Source organism: Peromyscus leucopus, chromosome 12 (assembly GCF_004664715.2).
Source record: "Peromyscus leucopus breed LL Stock chromosome 12, UCI_PerLeu_2.1, whole genome shotgun sequence".
Lineage (NCBI taxonomy): Eukaryota > Metazoa > Chordata > Mammalia > Rodentia > Cricetidae > Peromyscus > Peromyscus leucopus.
In genome coordinates this window covers 59841304-59868321 of record NC_051073.1, presented here as the reverse complement: position 1 = coordinate 59868321, position 27018 = coordinate 59841304, and the positions used below count along the sequence as shown (strand labels likewise).

The 27018-nt window shown below is 45.4% G+C and overlaps 2 protein-coding genes across 5 annotated transcripts in view; one reads left to right on the top strand and one right to left on the bottom strand.

Moving 5' to 3' along the window:
* Positions 1-263: 263 nt before the first annotated feature.
* On the bottom strand, positions 264-9660 carry Dtx3l (deltex E3 ubiquitin ligase 3L). Its single transcript, XM_028862653.2, is given in 7 exon segments — positions 264-690; positions 2909-3126; positions 3607-5080; positions 5082-5164; positions 6586-6651; positions 6773-6951; positions 9432-9660. Coding segments are annotated over 7 exon segments (2274 nt in total). The 5' UTR covers positions 9616-9660; the 3' UTR covers positions 264-620.
* The window catches only part of Parp9 (poly(ADP-ribose) polymerase family member 9), a 37641-nt gene continuing 19774 nt past the window's right edge, over positions 9152-27018 (top strand). The window contains exons 1-6 of one of the 4 annotated variants that reach the window (XM_028862649.2): positions 9152-9240; positions 12095-12197; positions 14170-14203; positions 17380-18233; positions 22391-22603; positions 24846-25064. In XM_028862649.2, coding sequence (XP_028718482.1) covers positions 12183-12197; positions 14170-14203; positions 17380-18233; positions 22391-22603; positions 24846-25064 — 1335 coding nt within the window. In that variant the 5' untranslated portion in view covers positions 9152-9240; positions 12095-12182. Of the gene's footprint in view, positions 9241-9713; positions 9802-9833; positions 9950-9979; positions 10237-12094; positions 12198-14169; positions 14204-17379; positions 18234-22390; positions 22604-24845; positions 25065-27018 lie in introns of those variants that run through there. The other 3 variants (XM_028862647.2, XM_028862648.2, XM_028862650.2) reach the window with 3 other exon arrangements.

Below are 27018 nucleotides of genomic sequence, written 5' to 3'. Positions count from 1 at the left end.
GTGTGTAGGTGCATATGGCAGCCAGAGGGTGATGCTAGATGTCTTTATTTCTGTCCACCTCATATTTATTTTGTTTGTTTTGAGACAGGGTCTTACCATGTAGCCCTGGCTGTCCTGGAACTTGGTCTATGTAGACCAGGCTGTCCTGGAACTCACAGAAATCACCTGCCTCTGCCTCCCGAGTACTGGCATTAAAGGCATGTGTCATCATGCTCCCATGCACCCGATTTCTTGAGACAAGGTCTCTCAGTAAACCTGGAGCTCATGGTTTGGGCTAGACTAGCTGGCCAGTACGCTCCAGGAATCCTCCCATCTCCACTCACCAGTGCTAAGATTATAAGCGTATGCCATCATACCAGCCTTTGCGTGGCTGCTGCTGATCTGAGCTCATGTCTTCACAACTTATGGATGACCTCCCCAGCCCATGCCCTTTATATTTTGCCTTCCGTGAAACAGTAACACTCTAGAAATGACTGGCAAGCAGATTTCTGCTTTTATAGAAACTACATCTACTTAACACAAAAAAAGCTATAGTTTTCTAAAAAGATTTAGGCCTGTACAAATACGATCTCCTGACACACTTCTTTGGAAAGTGGACAGACATCTTCTCAGCGCTTTCCTTACTCAATTCCTTTCGCTTTCAGCTCCTCCTTGACACGTTTCAGGTAATTAGGATCAGGGTAGCCAAAACTGCATGAAGAAAAAAAGAATCCCTTTAGTTTTTTTTTTTTTCCAAATAATTCTTAAGAATCTGTACAGTAGCTGGGTGTGGTGGCACAGGCCTTTAGTCCCAGCACTCGGAGGGTGACAGCAGTCAGATCTCTGTGCGTTTGAGGCCAGCCTGGGCCACACAGAGAGATCCCGTCTCAAAACAACAACAATAAAATCTATACAATTTGCATTTTAGCATCTAGTACTCTGGGTTCCAACACCCTCAGGCAATCCAGACAGTGCCCGATATCTAGTCACTTAAGTGCCCAGCTGACTGACCAGCATCTGTTTTTCAGCCAGGTTGCTCATATTCTTAGCTTATTCTAAGCACTGATGCACGTAATGTTATAAATGCCATATTCTACAGAACAGGTAATCGTATGACAGTAGGATTTTCAAATTGAGAGATTTGAAAAGGTCTCAGGATATATTTCTTTTGGATGCCACGAGTAGAGGAATTCTGAGTTTTATAAGGTAGAATCAGATTTCAGATTTCCTGGAATACATCTCCCCGCCCCCATCTTGGGACTCTTTATAACTAAGACTTTTTTCTATCATGTACCAGCCGTGTGAGTTCAGCATCTCTGTGGACCGATGGGAAGACAGGAGTGAGGGAGGAGAATAAGATGACCTTAAAAGAAATCAAAGCAGGGCTGGAGAGATGGCTCAGTGGTTAAGAGCACAGGCTGCTTTTCCAGAGGACCCTGGTTCAATTCCCAACACCCACATGGCAGCTCACACCTGTCTGTAACTTCAGGGAATCTGACACCTTCACACAGACATAAATGTAGGCAAAACACTAATGTACATAAAAATAAATAAATCTAAAAAAAATAAAAAAGAAGTCAAAGCAAATAACATTCCTAGCTTCTACCTTTCAAATCGATATGAAAGCCTAAATTAAATCAACTCGGATACCATTCATCTTGGATTCTGAAATACCCTTTTTATTTATTTATTTTTTTGTTAAGACAAGGTTTCTCTGTGTAGCCCTGGCTGGCTGTCCTGGAACTTAATCTGTAGACCAGGCTGTCCTCAAGTTCAGAGATCCGCCTGCCTCTGCCTCCTGAGTACTGGGATTAAAGGCATGGACCACCACTGTCCAGCTTTGATACAAAATTTAATAACCAAGTCATACGTTAAGAACGGTGGAGTAGAGGCCGGGGGTGGTGGCGCACGCCTTTAATCCCAGCACTTGGGAGGTAGAGACAGGTGGATCTCTGTGAGTTCGAGGCCAGCCTGGTCTACAGAGTGAGTTCCAGGATAGGCTCCAAAGCTACACAGAGAAACCCTGTCTCGAAAAACAATAATAATAATAATAATAATAATAATAAAATAGAAAGGTGGAGTAGAAGGTTGGGGACCAATTTCTTGTTTTCAAGACTGTTTCTCCACATATCCCTGGATGTCCTGGTACTCCCTCTGTTGGCCTCAATCTCAGAGTTCTACCTGCCTCTGCCTCTCAAATTCTGGGATTAAAGGCATGCACCACCACCACTGCCTGGCTGGGACCAATTTTTTTGTCTTTGAAATTATCGTTATGGGTTAGTATTTTGCTATGCGTGTTGTCTAGAATTTTATGTCAACTTGACACAAGTTGGAGTCATCAGAGAGGAGGGAACCTCAATTGAGAAAGTTCCTCCTGGGGTGGTGGTGGCACACAATTTTAGCACAGAGGCAGGCTGGCCTGATCTACAAAGTGAGTTCCAGGATAGCCAGGGTTACACAGAGAAATTGCCTCCATAAGATCGGACTGTTGGCATGTCTGTAGCGAATTTTCTTAATTTAGTGATTGATGTGGGAAGAACCCAGCCTATTGTCAGTGGTGCCACCCCTGGGCTGGTGGTCCTGGGTTCTATAAGAAAGCAGGCTGAGCAAGCCATGGGGAGTATGCCAGTAACTTACTAGCCAGTAAGCAGCACTCCTCCATGGCCTCTGCATCAGTTCCTGCCTTCAGGTTCCTGCCCTGTTTGAGTAGTTCCTGCCTTGTCCTCCCTCAGTGACTCTGATCCAGGATATGTCAGTCAAATAAACCCTTTCTTCCCCAACTTGCTTTTGGTCATCAGAGCAACAGTAACCCGAAGACACAGGGCTAACATCTCCTGCTAGAACATCTTTTCACACCCACAGCCTCAAACTGCAGCATTTAACAACCTATATGTTGTTCAGCAACCATTACATCTCAAAAAGCTCTTACTTTTCTGGCCCTCCAAATGTGGATGTTTTGTGATGGATGTCATTCCATGTAATGACATCTGAGGCTCCTGTTGCTCGAGAGTACCCTATTGTGAAAATCAGCCTTTTTTGAAAGGCTTCTCGGAGCAGATCCAAGACCTTTCTTCCCTCTTCATTATCAGGCAAGTATGCTGTTCGATGTGTTCCAGGATAGGGCTTTCCTGGGTTTGGGTGCTCCTTCTGTATGAAGAAAAGAAAATGTTAATATAAAAAATGGTATGCCTCTGAATTTTATTATACTAAAGGTGTGCTCACTGGAGGTGAAGCCTATTGAAAACCCAAAAAAATATATACTTTTTTGCTCATATTCTGAATAATTGACAGTTCTCTTCAAATGACACTAGCTACCCAGCTCCTCCCATCCTAACATATGATCTTTACCTTTAAAAAAGACATGAAAGGCTAGAGGTGTAGCTCAGTAGTGCTTGCTTGGTATGCACAAGATGCTGGGTTCAGTCCCCAACATGGTGAAACTAGTTTAAAAAGCATGTGAATTCTAAGCAAACAATATGAACTTTGCCTCTCTCTATTATGTCCCTATCCACAATCACAGAACGATTTCCTGGGAAAATCATTATTTAAGAGGCTACAGGACGACCCCCTGGGCGCTGCTCATTCTAGCGAAGCAAAAAGAAACTCGAAGTCCTCAGGCACACTTACTGTTTGGATGCCATCTTTCATGGCATACTGAATCACAATTGTGCCACAGTCCTCATAACCTGGAAGGGACTGTCTTAACGTGCTGCAAGTCATGGTTCCTCCGTCTGGCTGGTTCCCTTTCTGGATACCGTAGGAAGTCTGACACACAGGACAGACAGGCTTGATTGACAAGGCTCTGGCGATACAGGGGGTGCAGAACTCATGCTTGCACTTAGGGAGCACACGCTTGTTGCTAATGGTATCCATGCAGATGGCACAGATGTCTTCCACGCTCTTCTCCTTCAAGGCCCCAGAGCTATCGGCCGAGCCTCTGGGAGGAGGTAAAGCCGAATGTGAGTCATCCCTGTCGATATCCATGGGTGTTTCATGATCCCCATTTATTTTCTCTCCAGACGATGGGGGCAGTCCCACTCTTTTGAAGACATACTGCTTCGCCTGCGCAAGCTGATTCGGCAAACCAATGAAAGTCATTGACTCTTGAGATATCTCGAAGTGTACACTGGGGTGCTTTTTTTTTAAGTCGTCCACAAACTTGGTCTTATGTAAGTGAGCTTTCCCCTTGCCCAAGTGTTTCAGCGGCAGGACTTCTGTCCTTAGCTGGCACGTGGCATGTTGGAAGGCGTCAGTGAAACTTGCATAAGAGTGCACAGACAGGTCAACCTCCTTATCCTTGGTGTCAAATAGGATGCAGGTTTTCTGGCCTTTCTCCTGGATTTTGCTGCAGGTGTTATACTTCTGCTCTATCTCTGAGATTTCCTGGAGCAATTCCGGTTTTAGAAGCTTAAAGTGAGTCGAATCAACTTCAATCCCCATCCTGTAACCAGACGCCATTATTTTCACAGGTGTCTTGAGGGAAGTTTGGGAGACTTTTTCTGTGGCAGCTGAAATGTCAGCTTGAGAGCCGAGGAGAGTTAGCATTTCCCCCTGCCCCTTTATCAGGAGCTTTGGAAAGCAGCGATTCAACTCCTGTCTGAGTTCCTTTGCTTTCTGAGGGTCCTCTAAAGAGACACAATCTTGCTTCAGAGCTTGGGTGCACTTCTGAAAGTCTTTCACAAAAGAATCACAAGCTGCTTCTAAGTTTACGTTGTCTGACTGCCTGGGTGTGAATCGTACAGAGACCATGTCGGGAGCACTATCTTGGATTTCAATGTTCACACCAAATTTTTTCTCTATGGACTGTATTCTACCAGGACAGGCATGTCTGAAATATTCAAGGAGAAGCACAGAAACTTCAAAACAGTTCTCAAAAACTTCTAACTTGGCTTTTGGTTCCAAAGAGGAAAAGCCTCGGACCCGGTCTTGCTGGTTGGGTGGCTCTCTGTCCACATCAGAAGGGGGGTATTTTTGTGGGGGGTACTTCTGTTTCTGCTCACTTTCCAAAAGCTGCATGCTCAAAAAGTGATGTATCGTCTCAATATCTCTGAAGCTGCCACACACCTTTGCAATTCCATCCTCACCCTCCACGCTTTTGACGCCAGGGCAGCACAGCGGCTATGCGTGCTCTCTGCTCTTTGGAGAGCAGTTCACAGTTCAGCTCAGCGGTCACAGCAAGAAAGATCTGAAAGTTTAAAAGGCACAGGTACAAATAAGATCTCTTGGATATCAACCCCATTTTCAGAAAGACCCCCAGGAACTACACAAATGACCACGATCTTTTTTTCTTTTTTTCTTAGCTGACTCTTTAAATCCTCTGAGAAGTGCAGTCTGCCATGAGCCAGGCTTGTTAGCTCTGTTTGCACATTGGACTCACCTTGGGGGAGTTTAAAGGTGAATTAAACAAAGAAAGTCAAGGCCAGGGCTCATTGAAGAGGCTCATAGAACTGGTTTGCAATGAAGCCTGGGCACGAACATTTTCTAAAACTCTGTGCCCAAGAGAGATCTGTGTCTAGAGCTACCATTAGCTTAATCTTGGGGGCTAAGGGTGGAGATAAGGCATCGCTGCTCTCCATGAAGTTGCTGTGGTCCTCAAGAAAGAGTTAGGTAGTTCTAAATCCAAGGAAGATTCTCGGTCCTACCCCATGTCAATATGCTTTTTTCTTTTTTTCTCACTTACCCTCTTACTTCAAGAAAACCCCTTAAAACACTTAACTCATGCAAAGTTACTAAGTCCTTTTAGACTTGGTTTTTAGAAGTTTAGTGACGCAATAGAAATACCAGATTTGGATAAAAAGGATATAGGCATATTGAATATAATATAAAAGCAAAATGTCTAATGATTTGTTCCCACTCAAGGTTTTTTCAGATGAGCTTTAATCCACACAGAGCATTCTTTCTCAGGCTGGGCGTTGGTGGCGCACGCCTTTAATCCCAGCACTTGGGAGGCAGAGTCAGGCGGATCTCTGTGAGTTTGAGGCCAGCCTGGGCTACCAAGTGAGCTCCAGGAAAGGCACAAAGCTACACAGAGAAACCCTGTCTCGGAAAAAAAAAAAAAGAATTTTATTATACATCTATTTACTGTTCTTTGTTTCCCTTACTGGATGTGAAGGGCCCTAAGAGCGGTCCACAATGTGCCTGTGGCCCCAGCGCCTACAACAGTGCCTGGAACATAGTAAGCAGTTCCTATCTATTTGTTGAATGCATTTTTTTTTTTTTTTTTTTATGGCTGGTGCCTTCTCACCATTTAAGCCTCAGGCTAAATGTCACCTCAGCAAGAAGGTCTCCCATCTTCCCCTTGCGAGCCCTCACCCTGTTCCTCTCTAAGGCAAAGCTCCCCTTTTTATTTTCCTAGCATGTCTCTGTCTTTGAAGTACTTATCCTCAGTTCATTTACTTGCTTATGGTCTGTGTCCCTCCTTACCCCAGTACGGGCTGCGTGAGGACAGGAATCTTGTCCCTGCTTACTCACTTCTGTAGCCCGGTGCCTAGACGGGGCACTTAGCTCATAGCTAGTCCCCGGCACAAGGCTGCTGGACCAAAAAAGGCGGAAGTGGTGACCAGAGGCAGTTGCAGAAACAGTGCCAGCTCCTCTGTCAACACTCACCTTTTGGACAATAGTGTCAACAGAGTTAGAAACAGGCTCTTCATCAGACAGGGCTTCAACCAGAGACTGTGTCAAAGATGGGGTCTGGAGCTTGGTGTCTCAGCTGACGACTGTGTTAAAGATGGAGGTCTGGACTGTTAGCTGACGACTGTGTCAAAGATGGAGGTCTGGAACTTTCTGTCTCAGCTGACGACTGTGTCAAGGATGGAGGTCTGGAACTTTCTGTCTCAGCTGACGACTGTGTCAAAGATGGAGGTCTGGAGCTTGGGTCATCTACTGGCTTTTTAATGGTCTCCAGGAAAATGGGCACGGGTTTGCCATCAATTGACATCTGGTGCTCTTCCTGTTCCAGTACTCTCTCCTTAGCTTCAGGGAGACATTAAACACACACACATTCACACAGAAATGAGAGAGAATTTGCAGATGACCCTCAAGGTCCTCTCTGGGTTGATCTAGGAACTTCCAAGGACACCAAAATCCAGAGATATCCCTTATAGGCTTAGGACTTTCACACAAGCTACCCATATTCTCCCATGCTTTTTGTTTGCTTGCTTTTTATTTGTTTGTTTTTGAGAGTCTCACTATGTAGTTCTGGCTGTTCTGGAACTCCCTATGTAGACCTGGCTGGCCTTGAACTCACAAACATCTGCCTGTCTCTGCCGCCAGAGCACTGGGATTAAAGGCATGTGCTACCACACTGGCCTTCCATACCGTTTAAGAATCTCTAGATGGCTTTAATCCCTCACACAAGGTAAACACTATGGAAATACATGTTAGGTTGTCTTGTTTAGGTGGGTGAAGCCAGGATGTGGGCCCGGTGTGTAAGTTTCCTCAGATCAAAACATTCCATCCTGTGGGGAAGGAAGCTCCTAAAGCAGGAAGGTCAACAACTTAAACTAGCTTCAGGAAGTCCCTGAAACTGACCAGATTCACCAGACCCCCCCAACCTGCTAGAGTAATCAATGAAGACTGTTGAGAGTCCTTCTGAGACACCCAGAACAGAGTGGCAGTTAAGACTCAAACAAGCCAAGCTGCACTGAGGACACCAGACTGTCTGCCCAGAAGAAACAGAAACCAACCGAGTTGCCTGGAAGAGGTCTAGACCAGAGTCACTTGGAAAGGACACTGTCCAACCTGTGGAGCTGCCTATGAGAGAGCAAAACAAACTCCATTTTAAAGAAAACTTCATTTCTAGTAATACTAAGATAAAAAGCTGAACCAAGTTCCAGAGACATAAACACCTAGCTAAGACTCTGGTCAAGGCCACCCCCGCCCTCAGGATGAGTAGGCTCCTGGCCAAGAAACAGCTAAAACAAAGGCTTAATCCATCAACATCTCCAAAAGTACTGGGAGAGTCCAAATGTGTTTTGTCTTCTGTAGTTCTTCTCTTGGCTAAATGTTCCTGTTAACTGAAGTATGACCCTGAAATGCAAAGGCTTGTACCCCCTAGCTTGTGGTTTTCCCCTTTAAAAACCCTCACCCTGAGAGCTCAGGGCCATCCTCCTTCACCTGCATAGGCAGAGTGTTGGACGCGGACCAAGCCCGGGCTTGCTTGTTTTAATAACCCCCTTTGGACTTGCATCGGATACTGGCTCTGTGGTGGTCTTGCTTGGGGGTCTCGAGACACGGGCACAGCACCTGCAGGCTGTGCAGTGTGCTCCAGGTTCCCAGGCTCTGTGAGCTGTCAGCCATGCTGGGATGGGTTTGGGGATACAGCTGTCTTTGAGTCATTTCTGCTCCTGTGAGTGACCCCTCACCCATACCCCAGTAAGTAACCCCCAATAAAAATCATTGGTTCACCAAACTGGGCTTTGGTGGTATTTTTCCTTTGGTCTGTGGTGGGCTCCCGATCTGAGGTGAGCAGATGTTTGTGTGTGTGTGTGTGTGTGTGTGTGTGTGTGTGTGTGTGTGTGTGTGTTGTGTCTTCCCCCAGGAAAAGTTCTGTCTCACAGTAAAAACTAAAGTATACAGAGAACCTGAGCAGTTGGTTCTGGCATTCTGGAAGAGCAGGTTGTTGATGGGAGAAAGTTACTCAGAACTCAAAAGCAGGCAGCTCAAATTTTACTATAGAGCATCATTTGGTTATCAGAAGTCATGTTTCTAGTCTGGGCATGGTACTGTACACCCACAAACCTAGCACTTAAATGGTAGAGGTCGGGGGATGACGAGTTCAAGGCCAGCCAAGGGCACATGAGACCCTGTCTCAAAGGGGTGGAGGGAAGCCCGTGCTTCTGCAATGGTCTCAACTCTCTCAATGACATAGAATAATATTTACTGCATAGTTAAGTGGGGAAAGCCCTGCCAAACCAAGAATCCAAAAGTTTAGAGTGATTTAAATGTGTATGCATTAGCTGATTCACAGAAAAGAACACATGAACATGTTTCCATTGTGTATCTTTTTAAACTGATCATATATTATTTTGTAATCTTTAAAAAACAAGTCAAGGGAATCATGATTTACAACAGGAAAGTGGTTTGGGGTGTAACACGCTGCTCGCTCGGTTGGTGGAGCACTTGCCTAGCTAGCACAGGGCCCTGGGTTTCCGCCCCAATCCCCACCCCCACACTTTCTTTTCTCCTCTCAATTCGGTCTGCTGGGAAACTGGGCAACTCGGAGAGCAAATGGAAAGTATCCCTAGGAAGCAGCCAAACCAGGTCAGAGGCTGGGCACATCTAAGGCGCTCTCCCCCACTGTGGGATGGAGGAAGTCTATGGGCGACAGCGTCCCCCACAGGCAGTGCCGCACTCTCGTGGGCTCTCCTCGGAAGCATGAACGGCCTGTTTGGAAACCTGCAAGGGTCCGCCTTTGCCCCCGATCCTGGCCCAGTTCCCTTGCCCCGGCTCACCTGCCCTTTGTAGGAACTTCACCTCGAAGGTGTCGGGGGCGCTGGGACCCACGGGCTGGACAGAGCACTCCCCGCCTCCGGAGGCCCGGCTCTGGAAGTATTTCTCCAGCTTCCTGTGCGCCCAGGGGATGGCCTCCGGCAGCCGCACGAGGAGCGGGGACGGCGGGCAGGAACTGGAGGCCATGGCTGTCGGCGTCTGGCTGGTGTGGGGGCTCAGGGACTTTGCACAGCCCGGACAGAGCAGAGGCGCGTCCTGCCCCAGAGACCAGGGCTGCAAAGTTTCAGTTTCGTTTCCCAGGAGGTCCCTCCCTGTTCCCCGCAGAGCCACCTCCTCCTTCTTTCTCTTCGGTCTCCTAGGGCTGTCGCCCCGGTGAGTAGTTTGTACCCCAGGCGGTGGGCTCTTGGGGGAAGTAATTTCTCCGGGGTCGCAGATCGCCTTCTTTTGCAAAATCGGAAGAGTGGCGGGAAGCGGGATCCCAGGGCCAGGCCTCCTAAGGGAGGGTGTAGCGGATAGAGGGGTAAAAAGTTTTCCCAATGTTTGTGCTCTTTGAAACCATTGTTATGATTAATGTTTTTCTGAGATGCGGTTCGGAATTCATGTTATAGTTAACCTGCTTTCTTTGAAGTTGAGGGCGTTTACCTGCTTGGTGAACTGTTAGATGGGCACTTGAGGAATTTTCTGCTCTGGGTCCTTAAGTGAGCCAACAGCACAGATCTGCTTGCTGGCCAGGGTCCCTAGAGAGTGAGATAGACAGGCACCTGACCACAAGAGCCTTCAAGAGCTGAGTTCAACCAGAATTTTAAGGTGAGGTGGGGGGAGGGGAGGACAGTACCCCAGACTGGGAGAGCTATGGTCTGAACTCCTGGAGGGGTCAGTCCCAGGCCTGGGAGCAGATGAGATGGGTCAGAGAGAGGAAGAAGAAGTGTCTGTGAAATCTGTAGTGTCAACAGAAATACAGCGGGGATTATGTGTGTTCATTGTAAAGTTTATCACCATAGTTTAACTTGTATACAAGTTGATGGCTACTAGGTTCATATATTTGAATGCTTAGTCACCAGGGATTGGCACTCTTGGAGAAGGAGTAGGAAGTGTGAGCTAATTTTTGGTTATCAATTTGATTACATTTGGAATCAACTAAAACCCAAGCTAGCTGGGTAGTGCTTGCAAGAAATTTTCTTTTTTTCTGTTTGATTTTCGAGACAAAGTTTTTCTGTGTAACACCCCTAAGCTGTTGTGGAACTGGCTTTGTAAACCAGGCTAGCGGTGAACTCAGAGATCCACCTGCCTCTGCCTCCCTGAGTGCCAGGATTAAAGGTTGTGCCATCACACCTGGCTGTGAAGGGTTTTCTTGATTGGATCATTTAAGGCGAGCAGACCGACCCTAAATCTGGCCACGCCTCCAGGTAGCAGCCTATATAAAAGGACAAGGAAAAAGGAAGCTTTTGCTTTTTGTCTGCTTGTTTCTGGACAGACAAGTGCTCTGTCTAAAGCAGATGCCCAGAGGCAGTCTCTTAGGAACCTTAGAAGTCTTTCTTCTGTGAAAACAACAGTGCCCTCTGGAGGCAAGGCGGACCTCCCCCCCCCACCCCAGTAGGTTAGTATCCAATTTACTCAAGGTTTATGACCAACTTTGCTCTGATTTTTCTATTGTGAAGACATTATAAATCACTCCAGAGACTTAAGGATAGCAACTGTAAGTTTTAATCATGAGTCTGTTCATAATCTTTAGCTTTTACCTACTAGGCTGAAATCATGAGAAGAGTTTCGACTTTCATCTAGATACCCTTAGGTCAGAGTTGTTTATCACCGATTCAGCAGAACACACCCCATGCAAGTTCAGGCAGTTTTCTCAGGCTTCAAACGCCCTGTCGGGAGCTCCACAGCTCATAGGCTGTTCTCTGAATGTCTTGTCCAGTCTTACTACTTTGTTACTATTTTCTAAATACACCAACACCTTCAAGGACTGACTCCTGTCTCACCTCCCCAAAGTTTTTTCTATTACAGCTCCTACAGCACCCCCACCCTGACTTCTGTTAGGACTTGAACCAGAATTCAGTCAGAAGGTAGACAGCAACAGTAGCAAAATGATGTGAGCATCCTCACCAGTTGACATGAAAAACTACCAAAGAGCAGAAATTTCTTTCAGGTTTCCCTATGGTATATTCTTTTCTTCTTCCTCTTCTGCTCTTCTTCCTCCTCCTCTTCTCACTTTATTTTTTTTCCAAGACAGGGTTTCTCTGTGTAGTCTTGTCTGTAACTTGGCTGCAACAGCTCTGGCTGTCCTGGAACTCACTCTGTAGACCAGGCTGGCCTCGAACTCACAGAGATCCACCTGCCTTTGCCTCCTGAGTGCAGGGATTAAAGGCATGTGCCACCACTGCCCGACTGGCTCTGGGATTTTTAATAAAAGACCATTTAGAAATTTGAGTTACATATATTCTTACAAGATCCCCTCAGCTTTAAAAGCCTTTAATACCAGCACTCAGGAGGTAAAAGCTGGCAAATATCTGAGTTTGAAGCCAGCCTTATCTACATAACAAGTTCCAGAGCAGCCAGAGTAACATGATGAGATCCTATCTCAAAAACCATAAAAAACAAACAAACAAACAAATTCCCTCACCTTTTGGTCAGTACTTATTGTATTTTTCATATTTGATCCCAGAAATAGACCATCATCTCCAGGATCAACAGACTACACTTGGAAACACAAAACGGTATCAACGGCTGAAGACCCACGTGGGACCTGAAGGATGGCCTTCTACATGGTAAAAACATAAATACCTTTTTAGTCATGAAGTTCAATTATTACATGAAGAGTTACACCTAGCATCCTCATGGTTTTACTAGCCCAACAAAAGCTTCTCCTCGGGGCTGCACAGATGGCTCAGTGGTTAAGAGTGTATATTGCTGCTGTAGAGGACCTAGGTTTGGTTCCCAGCACCCACACGGTGGCACACAGTCTTGCCTGTAACTCCAGTTCCAGGGGATCTGATGCTCTCTTTCCAGTCTTTGTTGGCTCCTACATGCATGTGGTATACCCAAACTCACACAGCTTTCTCCTGGGCCTAGAGAGATGACTCAGTGGTTAAGAACACTGGCTGCTCTTCCAGAGAACCCAGTTCAATTCCCAGCACTCACATGGTGACTCATTGTCTGTAACTCTAGTTCCAGGGCATCCGATGCCCTCCTTTGGCCTCCATGGCATACGTGTGATGTACAGACATACATTCGGGCAAAACAGCCATACATATAAAATTATATTAACTTTTTCTAAGTTTTGTCTTCGTACTGTGTGAGAAATGGAAAATCAAGAGTATGCTAATATAGTTAAATATGGTGGTATAACTGGAATCATAGCTGTGATTCCAGTACTTAGGAAGTTGGTAGAAGAATCACCACAGGTTCCAGGCCAGCCTGTGCTATGGAGTAAAACTGTGGTGATATATTGTGTACCCTAATAAAATTTGCCTGAAGATCAGAGGACAGAGCAAGCCACTAGATTAAACATAGAGGCCAGGCAGTGGTGGTACACACCTTTAATCCTAAGGCGGAGATCATTCTGGATCTCTGTGAGTTCAAAGCCACTGTGGACTACATGAGATTGATCCAGTCTAGGAGAGAAACAGAGCCAGGCAGTGGTGGCACACACCTTTAATCCCAGTACTTGGCAGTCACATGTCTTTAATCCCAGCACTTGAGATCTCATGCCTTTGCGTGGGAAGCACACACACACACACACACACACACACACACACACACACACACACACACGTCTTTAATCCCAGCCCTAAGAAGGAAGTGATATGGCTGGGTGGAGAGAGGTATATAAGGCCGAGGGGACAGGAACTAAAGCTTTTTGGCTGAGGAAGCTTTTTCAGGCTAAGGAGTCCTAGAGGTAAGATGTGACAGTGGCTTATTCCTTTGTGTTTCTGATCTTTCAACATTTACCCCAATATCTGGCTCCAGGTTTTTTTTTTTTTTTTATTAAAAGACCGATAATGGGTATTGGGCAAATTAGAATTCGTGTTACATAAAACCCTGTCTCAAAATTAAAAAAAAATTAATAAATAATATACTTATTAGCAAAATCAACTTGGGGATAGATGGTCTTTTTTTTTCTTTTTTTTTTTTTTTTAAGGTCATCTCCAGGACCAGGAATGTAATACAGATGGCAAAGAGCTTGCCTACATGCATATGGCCCTGGGTTCAATTTCCAGGATCACATAAATTGGGCATGGTAGTGCATAGTAAGTTTGAGGCCAGACTGGTTATCTGAGACCCAGCCTCAGTCACCTCCATGTCGTGTGGATTTTCTTCACTCAAATCAGCAGTTCTTTTTCAGAATGGGTAAGGAGTGAGCAAGGAGTGAAAACCGGAGTAGAGAAAGGCACCTTGTTGAGTAGATCTGGAAAATTCCCACTTCATATTTGTGTCGTGAAATAGGCAAACGGAGATTGGTCCTTACAGATGTGAGGAGGTGCAGCTGGAGAGGCTCACCTCCTCAAGGTTTCTTTTCTGGCTAGGGAAGCCCCACAAGATTTTGGAAATTGGAGCCTGCCTGAGAGATTTGGCTCATTCTAATTTACACAAACAACCAAGACATTTCCTTCCCCAACCCCGCAACCCGAAAACCCCTGCTTTGAGTAGCACCTCCTCTTACTAGACTGCGTGTACTGTCGGTCTTCTCCGCGTTTGCAGCTTCAAGCTTTTAAAGGAGACGTTTTCATTTCTTCACAGGGCTCTGGAGCAGCAGCGTACACCGAGAGACCAGGTATGACTGCCTCACTCTCACTCTTATTTAGGAAAGGCTTTGCTCAGCTCTCCCCTGAGTGCAGAAGAGGGCGCCCGGAAGGAGACTGTCTCCCCCTCAGGGGCTCAGGTGTGTGACTGCAGGCTCTGTGGAGACGCCAGCACCTGCTTCGGAAGAGGAGCTGCCTCAGAGGCACTGGGACAGCTGAAGGCTGTCACTCTCAGGGTCCCCACTGTCCTTTTCCCTTGTAGGCAGATCGGAGACTCTTTTCTCTGCTCGTTTGTTCGAGACGGTCTCACTTTGTAGATCTGGCTGGCCGGAACTTAGATCTACCTGCCTTTGCCTCTGAGTGCTGAGATCAAAGGTCCACATCACTACTCTCTGGGCAGAAAGGGTGACCAAGAGCTGAAAGAGCCAACCTGCCTAATTCTAGGGATGGCCCGTTTCAGGTTTCCCATCAGTGCTCGGGCCAGTTGAGACCAACTGCTTAGATGTGGCTTCTTTCGGGTAAGAGAGGTCACCAGAAGTCTTTCTTGGTGGCTCAGACCAGAAATGGAGTAAATGACTATATTTAATCTGTTTTAGGGTGCATACTTTCCTGCATTTTTTTTTTTTTTTTTGGTTTTTTGAGACAGGGTTTCTCTGTGTAGCTTTGCTGGAACTCACTTGGTAGCCCAGGCTGGCCTCGAACTCACAGAGATCTGCCTGCCTCTGCCTCCCGAGTGCTGGGATTAAAGGCGTGCGCTGCCACCACTGCCCGGCTCTTTCCTGCATTTTAATGTCTCTGAAATGAGCCTGGTTTCACTGACGTTAGTCTTCCTTGCTCAGACACAGAGGCTCTGCTGGTAACTCACTGAAGAACAGACACTTCCTCTTGGGATAGTTTAGACTAAGAGCAAGCCCAGTATTGAAACGCCCACTTCCCCTCACGTTCTTCATCTTCCTGAAGTTTGTCATCTGTAGTCTGTCTTGTGTGCATCTGATGTCTGTCTGTCCTTGTGGTTCTTCCCTAACAAAGGGCTTCCTGATTATTGAACAGCACAGAAAACACAGAGGGCAGAAATCACTTTACTGACCCACAAACAACTGTTCTCAACCTATATCCATATGTTGCTTCCAACAGTTATGAGTTATTTACTTTGTTTAAGGTTGCTTTCAACCTATCGGCTGCTTTCAGCAAATGATTACCATGGCACACACAGGCACACATATATTTCTAGGTCAGGGTCATGGAAGAATCAGTTTAGGTTGTAAAATGGGACTGCATAAGTATTGTATACTGTTGCATAGTAAGGTTGGTTACATTGTTTTCTTAAAGGCGAGTTCAGAAGGCTGGATATACAGCGGGGAAACAGATTGAGTACAGAATTTTAAGTGGTTTCCAAGTATGTTATTAACTTGGTTGCAAGGCCTGGCAGAAGTTCAGGTTCTGAAGGCAAGGGGGATTTTCAGACAAACACTATCACTCCACAGGTTTCGGTTATCCAGAAACTGGATTTTGAGGTGGAGTGAGGAATGTAAAAGGTTTATATGAAAGAAAGAAAGAAATCCACCTGACTGTATGAAGATCGGGGCTAGATGGGCGTGGTGGTAATCCCAAGGTTTAGGAGATGGAGGCAGGAGGATAATAATTCAAGGACTACAGAGCAAGACCTTGTATTATCACCACCACCAACAAAACTGTAATGACACCCCCCCACACACACACACCAAACTGAAGTTTCGGGCAGCCGGAGGTGTGTGTTAGAGGTGGCCCACAGGCAACAGTGGCTGTGCTCTGCCTTTGATGCTTAGGGGCTTGTCCTGAGAACTGTGACTAGTGCTGAGGTGGACTTGAGTGGCTAATAGCTAGAGGCTTGGAGCTAACTACATTTTCCACAAAAAAATGGAGGATATGGACAACATCTTTTAGTGTGAAATACACAGTAAGCAATTTTTATTTTTTTAAAGATTTATTTATAGCAGGGCAGTGGAGATGCACGCCTGTAATCCCAGCACTCGGGAGGCAGAGGCAGGTGGATCTCTGTGAGTTCCAGGCCAGCTTGGTCTACAGAGTGAGAGTCAGGACAGGCACCAAAACTACATGGAGAAACTGTGTCTTAACCTCCCCCCCAAAAAGATTTATTTATTGTGTATTATGTATACAGTGTTCTGCCTACGTGCCAGATCTCATTACAGACGATTGTGAGCCACCATGTGGTTGCTGGGAATTGAACTCAAGACCTCTGGAAGAGCAGCCAGTGCTCTTAACCGCTGAGCCATCTCTCCAACCCTTTAAAGACAGGATCTCACTATGTAGCTCTGACTGACCTGGAACTCACTGTGTAGACCAGGCTGACCTTGCACTCAGAGATCTGTCTGCCTCTGCCTCCCCAGTGCGGGGATTAAAGAAAGACATACACCGAATAGTAACTAGTTTTTTTTTTTGGTTACTGGGCTGTAGCTCTACGTTGATTTTGACTTTGAGGACGGAGTACATGCCATGAGGCAGAGGTTGCTGGCCTTCTACCCATTGGCTGGTCCTGTGTGGCCCATCTCCCCTCAGCAGTGACTCGTGGAAGCTGGATACCTGGTTCCTGTAATGATCACTCTAGGGCTGTAACTCTGAGTTACATGATCTACTCCATCCTCTAATAGAGTTAAGCTTTATTTGCTAACCAACACACACATTATTCTTTTTTGGTTTTTGTTTTCCTGTCTTAGTTTCTTCTCTCCTCACCTAGAACCCCTAGTGTTTTCTAGAATCATGTCTGAAACTACTTAAACTCTAAAGCCTTACCTCAGGATTTTCTTCTAAGTAAACTGAAACACTAAAAAAAGTGAAGAAGTTATGAATGCAGCACCCCTGTATTTTTGATTCACAATTAAGTCATTTTAATAAGTGTGTACTTGGCATGAGTCTTCCCAATCTCACAGTTTTTATATACGTTCAAGACATTCTTGCCCCTGGTACAAGGTTTTCTCACGTAGAGAGTGCTGAGTGCCACACACAAGCCCTTTTCAGGTGACTTGGCATTGAGGATTCTTAGATATCCTTGACCTAATTCCATGTGTGTGTGAGAAGCAGGGTCAGTACGGAGGGGGTGGCAGGTCATCTCTCTTTAGAAGTAAGAAAGTCAGTCTCGTAGTGTGGGAAGGAGTCACGTCCTTCTGAAAGGAATCACTCTTCCTTTCTTGTGTCTCCTCTCCTTTTTCAGCTAACGACTCTCTCACAGAACACAAAACATGGCAAATTCCGATCAAACACAACATCTTCGAAATTTTAAAAAGCAACGAGAGTCAGCTGTGTGAAGTCCTCCAGAATAAGTTTGGGTGTATCTCTACCCTGAGCTGTCCAACTCGAGCAGGAAACAGCGCTTCTGCTCAGCAGGTCTTCAGAAGGAGGCTGACCCCTGGGATAGAGTTATCTGTCTGGAAGGATGACCTCACCAGACATGCTGTTGATGCTGTGGTGAATGCAGCCAATGAAGAACTTCGGCATGGAGGTGGCCTGGCAGGAAGCCTGGTGAAAGCTGGTGGCTTGGAAATCCAGGAAGAGAGCAGAATGTTCATTGCCACCTATGGTAAAGTTTCAACTGGCGGAATAGCTGTCACAAAAGCAGGGAGGCTTCCTTGCAAATGCATTATCCATGCTGTCGGTCCTCGGTGGACAGCAATGGACAGCCAGACAGCTATTGGATTGCTGAGACTGGCCATTCAGAACGTCTTACACTATGTCTGTGTGGAAAATACACAGATTAAGACGGTAGCAATTCCAGCCCTGAGCTCTGGAATTTTCCAGTTTCCTCTGGATTTGTGTACACATATAATTTTAGAAACTATCCATTTTTATTTCCAAATGAAGCAACCAGTCAGTAATTTGAAAGAGATTCATCTGGTGAGCAATGAGGAGCTCACTGTTGCGTCCTTTAAAGGCAGAGCAGAAAGCATCTTTGGGAAGGAGTTGAGTCCCTGGGGGAGTCCAGGAACTACCCTTTCTTCCAATGCGACGCTTCAAATTGGCCAGGGCCTGACTCTGCATATTGTTCAAGGCTGCATTGAACTGCAAACAGTAAGTCTTTGTTGTTATTCTCTGGCTCTGATAGAGGGGAATCCTGGAATTAATTAATTTTAATTAATTATTTTATTTTATTGTTTAATGTATGAGTGCTCAGTCTGCATGTATGCCTGCATACCAGAAGAGGGCATCAGATGCCACTATAGACAATTGTGAGCCATGGGTGCTGGGAATTGAATTCAGGACCTCTGGAAGAGTAGCCATTTCTCCAGCCCGAATTAATTGTTAATTATGAAGATGTTTAAAGTTTTGGAGGTTAAGAATGTGGCCTTGGGGTTAGGCCATCTGCATTGGAGACTACCTGCGTTAGTTATTAACTCAACTACTTTCTTTCTTTCTTTTTTTTTTTAAAGATTTATTTATTATGTACAGAAGAGGGCACCAGATCTCATTACAGATGGTTGTGAGCCACCATGTGGGTGCTGGGAATTGAACTCAGGACCTCTGGAAGAGCAGTCAGTGCTCTTAATCTCTGAGCCATCTCTCTAGCCCCAACTACTTTCTTTCTTTCAGCCTTCAGTCCTTCCTCTGTAAAACACATTTGCAAGCTGGTCAGCATCCAAGAAACACTCACAGTAGTGTGTGGCACATGGTTAATAGGGGAGTTAAAATTTTTAGGCTATGATTTTTAGGAACCATAAGGAGTTAGAATACTCTTTGATCCTAAAAAACTTAAGCACCCTCTTATTTCTTTTTTTTTAATTTGAAATTTATTAAAATTAAAAAAAAAATTCGAGGCCAGCCTGGGCTACCAAGTGAGTTCCAGGAAAGGCGCAAAGCTACATAGAGAAACCCTGTCTCGAAAAACCAAAAAAAAAAAAAAAAAATTTTTTTTTTTAAATTGGGGGCGGGGACCGTTGGGACGTCTCCCGCGGACACGAAGGGAAACAATCCCTCCCCCCACCTCCCCTGACGGACGCCCGCGGTGGAAACAGGGTTTGACAACAGGAAGTGACCTGCGCCCCCCAGAGGGTGGGGGTGGGGAGGAAACTGTGTCAAGCTGCCACAGTGCACGGGTGCGAGCGTCAGCAACAGGGTGCTGGTGCTGAGTGCCAGCGAGTGCGTGCATCGAGCATCGAGTGGGAAGTGCGAGCATTGGGTGCCGGGTGCGAGCGTGCAGGGGGAGTGCGAGCATCCTATGCAGGAGTGCGAGCATTGGGAGCATTCGGATCGTGGTGCTGACGCTGCCAGCCAGTAGGTAACATTGGGAAGCATGGGAGCTTTGCGTGTGTGAGCAGGACCCCCGCGCTGACCCCGTGACCCCTGACCCCGCCCGTGAGCCGCGACCCCAGGCTCGAGCACTCACCTCCGTGCCTCCCGCCCCTGCGGTCTGTCTGTCTGTCCATCTGTCCATCTCCCTTCTTATTTCTTTGTTGTTTTTGAAACAGGGTTTTGGTCAGGTCACCAAGGACTTGTGGGCCTCTTGTCTCAGCCTCAAGCACTAAGTTTTTATTTTATTTTATTTTTCTATAGAGCTTTGACTGTCCTAGAACTCAATTGTGTAGACCAGGCTGGTCTTGAACTCACAGAGATCCACCAGCCTCTGTCTCCGAGTGTTGGGATTAAAAGCTACCATGACCCAGCTGAGCACTGACATGAATGAATAAATTTAGTTTGTGTGCTGATAGGTGTGGGTTTGTGTGTGTCTGTGTGTGTTTGGGAGTGGAGTTGCACACCTGTGCACAGGTGTGTAGAGGCCAGAGGTCAGCCTTGATTGTCTTCCTAAAGAATTGTTTGCCCTCCTTTTTTTGAGAGTTTCTCCTTGGTCTAGAACTTGGCAGGTTGACTGCGGGAACTGACCAGCTAGCCCCAGGGAACTTCTTGCGTTGGCCTTCTCTGGCTTGCTGGGATTACCACACCTGGCTTCTTTACATAGTTTCCGGCACACACTTTACTGACTGAGTCATGCCTGTAGTTCTATCCTATTTTTAATCTTAAAAAAAAAAATCCTTTATTTGGAAATCTCATTGGGGAGACAAACCACTCAACATTTCTGGAGCAATAATAGTAAACCAAGTAGTACTTCGGACTATGGCTGGGCAGGGCGGCCCACCCCTGTAATCACAGTATTTGGGAGGCGGAACCCAATGATCAGGGACTCAAGGTCATTCTCATCTCCTTGAGTTTGAAGAAGCCAGCTTTAGCTACATGGGACCCTGCTTCAAAACCTGGGCTGGGGGGGGGGGACCAAACAAAAAATCCCCAAAGGATGTAAATTTGTGATTAGAGCAACATATACACACACAGAAGTATCGGAGAGTGGTGGGGGCAGGACCGGGGGTAAAACCCTAACTGACGTCCCTGGATAAGCAACTGCGGGCTGGGGTGCTCTGTTGGGAAACGCTTGTTCAGTGTTGGTTCGACCCCTGCACTGGGAAAAACAGAAGCTGTAGCAGGTGTGAACTGGCAGGAGGAAAGGCTTCCAGGGAGGCTGAGTGATGTGGTCAGAGAGACAGAGAGGAATCCATGGGCAGCAGAGAAGGAGTTTGGGTAGACTCAGTGAAGTTTTTTTTTTTTTTTCTTTTTTTAATATTTATTTATTTATTATGTATACAGCATGTATGACTGCAGGCCAGAAGAGGGCACCAGATCTCATTACAGATGGTTGTGAGCCACCATGTGGGTGCTGGGAATTGAACTCAGGACCTCTGGAAGAGCAGTCAGTGCTCTTAACCTCTGAGCCATCTCTCCAGCCCCGACTCAGTGAAGTTTATAGTTACATCTTTGTTTTTACTTTTTTGGATCAGTGATATGTTTGTCCTGTGGCCACAGTCAAAGTATATTAGCCTGTTGTCGGTGACTTATTACCTACAAGTCAATCAGAGTGAAAACCAAGGAGACTACGAAATGAAATATCTGAGAAGTCATTAGTGTCACAGTTTAAAATCAAAGTAGAAGCATCATTGAATAACATCCTTTGACCACATTTTAGTGTATTCACTTGTTGTCAGCAGGGATAGGAATCTTAGATTTTCTGAAGGGTGCCAGTGCCCCCCAGTGGCAGATTCAGATTGCTCTTTCAGGATAAAACCAGTGATGTCCCTGTTAAACCGAGCACTTTGGCACATGCCTGGAATCCCAACACTCCAGCATGCCTAGCAGCTTGAAGCCTTGAGTTCAATCCCTAGAACCCACAAACCTGTAATCCCAACACTGTGGAGGTAGAGGCAGGAAGATCGGGAGTTTAAGGTCTTCTTCAGCGATTTGGGAAGTCTCAGGTTAGTCAGGCTACAGGAGACACTGTCTCAAAAACAAAACGAGGTGTGGTGCGTGCCTTTAAACCCAGCACTGAAGTAGAGACAAAAGGATCTCTGTGAACTTGAGGTTAACCTGGTCTACACAGTGAGTTACAGGCCAGCCAGGGTTACATGGTGATGCTCTGTCCCAAAAACAAAAGAGAAGAAACCACTAGCCAGCAAAGGAGGCTGGGAGAAAGCTCTGCTGTTAAGAGTATGATGTTCTAGTAGAGAACCTGATTCTGTCCCCACCCCTCAAATCAGGCAGCTCACAGCTCTCTATAACTCCAGCCCCAGGGGATCTGACATCCTGTTCTGGATTTTGCAGGCACTACACTCATGCATGTGTACAAACCCTCACAGAGACATACACATAATTGAAAATAAATTTTTTTAAATTTTATTTTAGTATTTTATGGGTATGAGAGTTTTGCCTGTGTGTCTGGCACCAAATACATGCTTGGTGACTTCGGAGATGAGAGGAGGGGCTTCGGATCCCCCAGGAGTCGGGTGACTGACAGTGTGAGCTGCCATGTGCTAGCTGGGAATTGAACCCAGGTCCTCTGCAAGAGCCACAAGTGCTCTTAACCACCGAGCCATCTCTCCAGTTTGAAAATAAAGTCCTTAAACAGAAGAAGCTGGAAGGAACGATCAGAATCTGAAATAAATTAAGCATAATTCAGTAAAAGGTGAACGTAATGACAATATCGTCCATATATGTATATAATTTCAAAATAGGACAAACAGCTTCATAGCAATGAACGAACTGTCTCTAGAAATATCAGTCTATTATGAAATCATTTTTTTTGTGGATTTGGGATATTCAAAAATAATTTTTAAAATCCCTAGGGGAGTACAAGTTAGTCATTTAAGAAGGAGGGATTTAAGGAGTCCTGTGTTCTCTTTTCTTTTCAGACAGATGTAATTGTTAATTCTGGATATAAATACGATCTTAAAACTGGACCTGTGTCACAGTCAATTCTTAAACGAGCAGGATTTGGAATGGAACAGAAACTTGACAAGATCACACTGTCTGCAGGTCATCAGACTGTACTGGTCACAGAAGGATTTAACTTGGCCTGTCAGTATGTGTTTCATGTGCTATGGACACATGATAACAAAAACCAGGTAAGTTCAAAAATCTATTTATGTTTATATACTTGCACGGTCTAAGCAGTCTGTTAAGTTTCCATTGTTTTATTATGTTTATAAACTATTGTTGCCAGGTGGTGGTGGTGGTGGTGGTGGTGGTGGTGGTGGTGGTGGTGGTGGTGGTGGGGCAGCACACCTTTAATCCCAGCACTCGGGAGGCAGAGCCAGGCAGATCTCTATGAGTTCGAGGCCAGCCTGGGCTACAGAGCAAGATCCAGGACAGGCACCAGAACCACACAGAGAAACCCTGTCTTGAAAAACAAATAAACAGCTGGGCGGTGGTGGTGGTGCACGCCTTTAATCCCAGCACTCGGGAGGCAGAGGCAGGCGGATCTTTGTGAGTTCGAGGCCAGCCTGGGCTACCAAGTGAGTTCCAGGAAAGGCGCAAAGCTACACAGAGAAACCCTGTCTCGAAAAACCAAAATAAATAAACAAACAAACAAACCAAAAAACAAAACAAAAAACAACCAACCAACACACCAACCAACCAAACAAACTATTGCCATATGGTATATCCCTGTTTGGAAACACACCTATGCCTGACTGAAAGGCTGAGCAAGAATGATTTCCTTAAGTTCTCTTAAGTTTGGTTTGAAATGTCTAAGTGTTCACACTGCACACGGGCACTGCAACAACGTAACCCTCTGTCTGTACATCAGTTTGCTCCACAATACACAATGACATGCTCTGTCTTTCCATAGTGAGATGGGATTCAGCCTGTCCACGTTTCCTTTCACAGGTTAAATTCCAGCAGGAGCGGTATTCCATACCATTCCAGTCAAATCTATTACCTGGCCTCTTCCAATTGCCTGTAGTGGATATTGGCTCTTAGCCAACTCCTCCCATAAAACACAAAAGTTAGAGAATAGAGGGAATCCGTTCAGATGTAGAGAGATGTCTAATCCCATGTGCCTCTCTTGGTTATATTCTCTTTACATAGCTGAACGCACAGAGATCCTCCTGCCTCTGCCTTCCAAGAGCTGAGATTAAAGGCGTGCGCCGCCACCACATTGGCTGGTTTTTGTTTTGTTTATTTGTTTTTCAAGACAGGGTTTCTCTGTGTAGTTTTGGTGCCTGTCCTGGATCTTGCTCTGTAGACCAGGCTGGCCTTGAACTCACAGAGATCCACCTGGCTCTGCCTCCCCAGTGCTGGGATTAAAGGCGTGTGCCGCCGCCGCCCGCCACCACAGCCCAGATCTGTTGTTGTTTTTTTGTTTTTTTTGTTTGCTTTTGAGACGAAGTCTCACTGTGTAGCCCAGGTTAGCCTGAAAGTATATATAGTCCAGGCTATTCTAAAACTCATGGGAATCCTCCTGCATTTGCCTCCTGGGTGCCAGGATTATGAACCACCATACCTGACGTGTGTGTGTGTGTGTGTGTGTGTGTGTGTGTGTGTGTGTGTGTGTGTGTGTGTGTGTATTTTCTGTACTATGTCTTGTCCTCTCTTGGAGAGCTCTCTAATCATCAGTCATTCTCTCTGCTTTATCTTTCCTAGGTTCTTCCACAGACAACCTTCCTGTTTATTTATAGTAATTCAATTAGCCTGGCATGGTGGCCCACTCTTTTTTTTTTTTTTTTAAAGATATATTTATTTATTATGTATACAGTGTTCTGCCTGCACATATCTCTGCAGGCCAGAAGAGGGCACCAGATCTCATTACAGATGGTTGTGAGCCACCATGTGGTTGCTGGGAATTGAACTCAGGACCTCTGGAAGAGCAGTCAGTGCTCTTAACCTCTGAGCCATCTCTCCAGCCCCTGGTTTTTGTTTTTAATCCCAACACTTGGGAGGCAGAGGCAGGCAGAACTCCTGAGTTTGAGGTCACATACTCTACAGAGTGGGTTTCAGGCTAGCCAGGGCTCTGCATAGTGAGACTTTGTTCTAAAAAACAAAAAAGGAAAAAGAAAAATTGATGGGAGTTTAAGTCTGCCACAGCTCTTGGCACTTCTTCAGGAGAAGGTCCACAGTAGGAACACTGTGTTGAAGGAACACTGTGCCTGGTTTAGTCATCATCTCCTTTAAACTCAGGGACTCTTTGTTGATTTGGGAGTGGCAGGTGAGTGGCACACTGATGCTTGGCTCCCTGAGCTAGGGCGACAGTCAAGGCTACATAACTGGGAGAGAGCTCAGTGTTCAAATGCACCGGGTAGCATTCGGGTGCCTCAGTTTCTCATTTTCGACTCACAGGTTGATCTTGAACTTGTTTTTATCTTACAGTTATTGAAAGATGCAGTGAAGAGCTGTCTGGAAAACTGCCTTCGACCAAATATAAATTCCATTTCTTTTCCTGCCCTTGGGACAGGAGTGATTAATATGGAGAAGAGTACAGCCGCCAGGATAATATTAGATGAAATTGTAGCGTTTGCCAAAGAGCACATGAAGAAAACCTTGACTGTAAAGATTGTGATCTTTCCAAAAGATGTGGAGACATACAAGGTGAGTTAGCATCTTGGAAATGTCTTAACAGTTCGTTCATTCATCACCAATGTCTAATTAGCATCTCTGATATAAGATGCTGGGTTAGGATCCCACAATGTGGTGGAATTCTAACTCTGTAAATTTTAATTTCTGCAAATTACCCACCCTTGACTGAAGGTCACTCTGAGCAAAGGTCATTATCAAAGCCTTGTTCATGCTACTTGACTTTTTTCTTTTTTTTTGGTTTTTTTTTTTTGTTTGTTTTCTTTTGGTTTTTCGAGACAGGGTTTCTCTTGTGTAGCTTTGCGCCTTTCCTGGAACTCACTTGGTAGCCCAGGCTGGCCTCAAACTCACAGGGATCCGCCTGCCTCTGCCTCCCGAGTGCTGGGATTAAAGGCGTGTGCTACCACCACCAGGGGACTTTTCTCTTTTCCTGTTTCATTTATTCTCTCTGTTCCTTAAAGGTAAACAGCTTATTTTTGATATGGGATGATTCTTCCTCCCTGTCCTCCTTCTTTGGGATATTTCTTGATGGTTTTTGTTCTAGATAGAGCTGGGTATCTATAAAAGGCAATAGATGGTGATTTAGCAAATATTTCTTGAGTGTTAACCTAAGCCAGGCATTTTTGTCTCAGAGTAAGGAACAGCCCTCCGAAACACATTGTTGGCATCTCTCAGATCGGGTGTGACTAGATCACTAGTCACAGAGCTGAAAGAACACTGCCACACCTCCCCTTCGGCTCCACCCCTCAGTTTTCCATCACATTTCAGTCAGAAGCTTTGCCTAAGTGTTTCTAGTCCTGCAACATCTCCCGACTTCTAAAACGACCTACCAGAGAACTGATTTTTGTCCATTGTATCCATAAAGCCCCTCTTACAGTCTGTTTATCAGTGGATAATGTTAGCTCATTTGCTTTATTTTCAAGTTCTTGGATGGTGATGGCAGGGAACAACCCTGTCTTAACTTCTTCAGGTAACTAAATGTGGTTAGATCAAGGGATTCCCGCCCCCCCTCTGGAAATAGAAGCTGCAAATACAGTTTATAAAGGAAATGTTCTACAGTTCAAGGAAATTCATTGTTGAGTTGGGACTGTTGGTGTATGTCTTTAATCCCAGCACTCAGGAGGCAGAGGCAGGTGGGTCTCTGAGTGAGGCCAACCTGGTCTACAGAGAGTTATTCCAGGACAGCCAGGGCCACACAGAGCAACCCTGTCTCCACCCCCACCCTGAAAAAAAGAGGATCTCTGAGTTTGAGGCCAATGTAGTCTACATAATGAGTTCCAGGCCATCCAGGGCTACGTAATGAGACAGTGAGAACCTGACTAAACACACACACACACACACACACACACACACACACACACACACACACCATTTTTGAAGTACAGATAAAGTAAAACCTAGTCTTCTCGTCTTTATCGCATCAATATTATCATTTTTCAATAAAGTAATTATTGCCTGTTGTATCAACTTTGAACAAGAAAGGTATTGGATAAGGTGTGTCCAAACCCCTAGGAGATTTCCTTTAGACGCTATCTTAAAGGATATGCCCGGCAATACTGTCTTATTTTCTGCACACTATCTTGTAACTATAATTACCATATCTAACGTATATTGATATTCATTATGAGTCGAATCCAGTTTTAAATACTTTACAATAATGAGCTCATATAAAACACTTTGGTGTGCTCATAGCATTTAGAAGTGATCTGTATTTTTATTTGAGCTTTAATTCAGTACCTATATTAGTACCTGTTGAATGGATGAATACTTATAGTTTGCCTAAATTCTACCATATTTTGGTTTTCTTTTAATATTATATGTATTCATTTCTCAGATGTTCTAATACAGTGATGCTGTGACCCTTTAATAATACAGTTCCTCATATTGTGGTGACCCCCAGCCATAATATTGTTTCTTTGTTACTTCATAACTGTAGTTTTGCTACTGTTATGACTTATAATGTAAATAT